At 49.3% G+C, this 4115-nt stretch overlaps 1 protein-coding gene across 1 annotated transcript; it reads right to left on the bottom strand.

Moving 5' to 3' along the window:
- Window positions 1-1011, bottom strand: DICSQDRAFT_173817 (uncharacterized protein; the record flags this gene model as incomplete). The annotated part of the gene is made up of 2 exons (XM_007369625.1): window positions 1-911; window positions 975-1011. 2 exons carry the CDS (start codon window positions 1009-1011, stop codon window positions 1-3), a joined length of 948 nt encoding a protein of 315 aa, XP_007369687.1.
- Between the last annotated feature and the right edge of the window lie 3104 nt (window positions 1012-4115).

Raw genomic sequence — 4115 nt, 5'->3', positions numbered from 1 at the left:
CTAGTCCAGGTGGAAGTTGCGTAGAGTTGCCGAATGGTCAAAATCGGAACTAGCGTCAGGGGACTCATATCCGTTTCGAATGATGCGACGGTGAGATTCGTATAGTTCCCTGGCCCCAATGAGTAGATGTAGGCGTTGGCAGTGTTCGGCAAAGTCCGGGTCCAAAAGACTCTGAACGTTACGAAGATTCTCGGCCTGTTTGCAAATTCGAGCAGCAAAGTAACTGGATCCGTGGTGTTCTTCTGGGTCGTGGCTAACGGGGATGGGGGGAAGGGGTGGGCTGACGAGCCGTTGGAGATTGTGAAGGGTGTTGACGACCTGCTGACCCTGTTCGATGAGAACCTGGATGTGTGCTTGCTCGGAGATCGGGGTGAGGGTTGGGTGGTGGTTGGTGATGTCGTACAACGCGCTCGCGTTGTCCCAAATTCTCGCAAGGAAGGAGAAGATGTCTAGTGGTTCGGGGCTTGAGGGGTTGCCTGCCGATGATTCTTGCTCGATGTTGACGAGTGATGGTAGTTCGTCGTACCCGTCGTATCCGTCGTCACAGAGTACCCAATGCTCGAGTTCATCAAGGATAGTAAACTCGAGGCTCGCCTGGTCTGGTGTCCAAGAGCCGATGCTCAGGCGATATTCGTTCCAAACTGGGCTATGGAGGACGGCTCGTGCGTGAGTCCTTTCGATCCGGTCAAGCGTCCGTTGACAGATGAGTTCGATAGATGCCTGTCTCTGAGGCGTTGGTGCTACTAGTTGATCGAGGAGTAATCCTTCCTGGTAGGTCGCACGTCTGTATGCTTCCTCGAGCTGCCAAATGGAACATTCGGCGTCCGCTGGTGTGGCTTGGCATCGTACTAGGTTGTACACTTGATGTTCCTCGGGGGTGCGGTTGTGGTTGTAGACGACTACCTCGTCGTCTGAGTAATCGACCGTAGTATGGTCACGGCCATGCGTTCGTCAAAGTCGGTCTGCGAGTTGACGAATAGAGTGCGCCACGGTGAGTCCTATCCAAGGCATGGTGGGAGAACTTCTGTTCTAATGTTACGCTGAAGTACTAACACAAGTCTATCCAGACTTATCACGCGGACTTATCCAAGTACGCGGTGTAGCACACGGGGAGAGAGTATCGCACAAGTCCCTAGATTGAGGGATATAGGGATACAAGAGGTAACAAAGAGGGAAAGGGTCAGGGTCGGACTCAGGGTCCGGTCATATAGACGAAAGGGGAATTATTAAGGGAGAGGGCCGGGACTGGAACGCAGTCGTCAGGGGGCGGAATGGGGGGCAGTAGTGTACTCATACTGACGGAAAGTGTTCAAACATCCGCGTTTAGGCGCCTGCTGCGCGCTCCTCCTCCTGGTCCTGTAAGCAGTATAAGTAGACAGAGCTCGACCATAATGGAGGAATATATTGCTGTTCTTGTTCAGAACATGTGTGCACAATTTGATAGGATTATGATATCTATTTTGAGCCAAATTAGCCTCAGCGAATCTCAGCATGCTCTGCGAACATGAGCGCAAGATTTGCCATTCTTAGCTACTAGGGAATGATTGTAATACCCCCATACTTGTGCACAAGAGTCTACTCATATGAAAGATTCTACAGCATTCAAAACCATGGTGTACCCATGCCTCTGCTTGGAAAGATTAGTACTAACATCAGTTGGAAGTAAGTGTGGTTCAAGGCTATCTTGATTCCGCTGGACATTTCTCCAACACCATAACTGAAGCTAGAGACTTGGCTTCTAAGTAGATTAGAATCCTTTTCCCTGCATGTACTCATAACAACAGGGTGCACAGTATTTAAAAGGGGAACTAAAGAATGGCAAAAAAGTGTCTTACTAGCTTCGTAGAAAGAGCTGGTCTAGTATTGTAGGACTATTTCCCCAAGAGAGAGATGGCCAAAAGCTAGCAGCCACTGATTATATACAGCCTCCTCTATGGCTAGATATATGTGCAAGAATATGGAGGTATTCCGATTATTTTCTAGTACTCAAGGATGGCAAATCTTGCACTCATGCTCACAGAGCATGCTGAGATTCGTTGAGGCTAATTTGGCTCAAAATAGATATCATAATCCTATCAAATTGTGCACACATGTTCTTGACAAGAACAGCAATATATACCTCCATTATGGTTGAGCTCTGTCTACTTATACTGCTTACAAGACCAGGAGGAGGAGCGCGCAACAGGCGCCTAAACGTGGGTGTTCGAACACTTTCCGTCAGTATAAGTACAGGCGGACGACAGGGGAACGGGAAGGTAAACATAGGTCGCCGGGAACAGGAAGGGGGGTGGAGTGTACACGAGGGCGACGAGAAGGAGTAGTCCAATAGAAAAAGATAGGGGGTGGGGCGTACCAACGGTAACAAAGGAACAGTCATCTTACCAACTGAGCTTGGAACCACCCTAAAGCTGACGAACGTTGCTATGGTACCCAACCTCGCGTATAAGCTTATATCCTTAGGAGCATTGCTCAAGGATGCATTAGAAGCACGTGCAAGCACTGCTAAGATTTCTTTCTATCGGAATGATAGGCTTATAGTCGCGTTTAAACTGTGCTTTGAGAATGACACTATATATGTCACTCATATGCAGCCTAGATCAGCGCGATATGCTGTCGCAGCTATTAATGCTGTTGACTATGAAACTCTTCACCGTCGTTTCGTGCACCCTTCGCGCAATATGCTGAAACATGCATGGAAACACACAGAAAAGTGCCCGCTTGTTAAGTTCCCTCTTCATGACTCAATCTGTCGAGGATATGCTGAAGGCAAAATGCCATCGCAACCTCATCCGCTTGACATTCGTTGAGCGACACATCCTTTTGAGCTCATCCATTCGGATCTCAAGGATTTCCCTGTGCCTTCATACCACAAGTACAAGCACGAGATACTGTACTTTGACGACTACACATCGCATGTATGGACTATCGGACCTCGTACAAAGGTTGCTGCACTTTAAGTTACACGGCAATGGCTCGCATATGTCGAGAACCAGTTCAATGCCAAAGTGCAGAAATGGAAATCTGATTCTGCAGGCGAGTTGAAATCGACCGCCTTCACAGACATGCTCAAGGATCGTGGGATTGAGAGAATACCCTCTGCTCCAAACATTCACGAGCAGAATGGACGTGCTGAACGAATCATTCGCACGATCATGAAAAAGGGGGAGGCAATGTGTCATGACACTTGCATACCACAATCATGGTGGGAATTCTCATCCGAGCATGCAGCGCATGTCTATAATAGAACTCCGATGCGATGACTCAACTGGCGCACTCCATATGAAGTTCTACATGGTTCTAAACCAGACATTAAACTATCACCCATCTACGCATCTTCAGATGCGGTGCCTATGTCTTCTTACCACGCGAGGTTCGCAAGAACAAGCTATCGCCCAAATCGGAGCTGATGGTCTATCTCGGCGTTGGTGATGGTAATCACAGCCATAAGTTCATGCGTTTGCCCAATAATGTCATCTTTACGGCCGCTCAAGCGCTGTTTGATGAACATATGTTTCCCAAGTGTCCTGGACACAGAACAAAACGACAAAGGCAGCCTTCTGCGCCTGAGGAGGAAAAGAATGGAAAACCTGCGAACCAGGCACCCACTTCTTGTTTTCTCCCTGATGACGATGAGGAACCACATCGTCCGCTCCCAAAACCTTCTTCAAAGGACAAGGGCAAAGGTCGAGACGTCGTACCTAATGCACCGCCGGCAAATCCTCCTGTACCGCAGCCATTGCGCGGACAACAGCCTGTGCCTGTGCAACGCCCAGTGTCGCCGCCACCTCCACCGGTCAGATCTCGTGCGCCTTCACCGCGCCGATCTGGGAGAGAGCGGAAAGTACCAACTCGCGAGGGCAATGTCTATGGTGAATCACGGCACCCTACAGACATTTTTAAGGAGATAGAAAAACAAACATCGTGGAGGAACTTGGTGGAACAGCGCGGAGAATCGAGTCGCTCTCGACCTGCGTCAGTTCCAAGTCCTCGGAATGAGTCACAGGTTCCCGGACCTAGCTCTTCCAAATCTAATCACGATCACAACCGCGTTCGCGCGATGAAGTTGTTTTACCTCCACCCTCCGAAATAGGACCACAACTAGGAACGAAACCCCT

The sequence above is a fragment of the Dichomitus squalens genome, assembly GCF_000275845.1.
Source record: "Dichomitus squalens LYAD-421 SS1 unplaced genomic scaffold DICSQscaffold_52, whole genome shotgun sequence".
NCBI lineage: Eukaryota > Fungi > Basidiomycota > Agaricomycetes > Polyporales > Polyporaceae > Dichomitus > Dichomitus squalens.
Note: the sequence above shows the minus strand (reverse complement) of the source record. Positions and strands in the feature narration are given on the sequence as shown.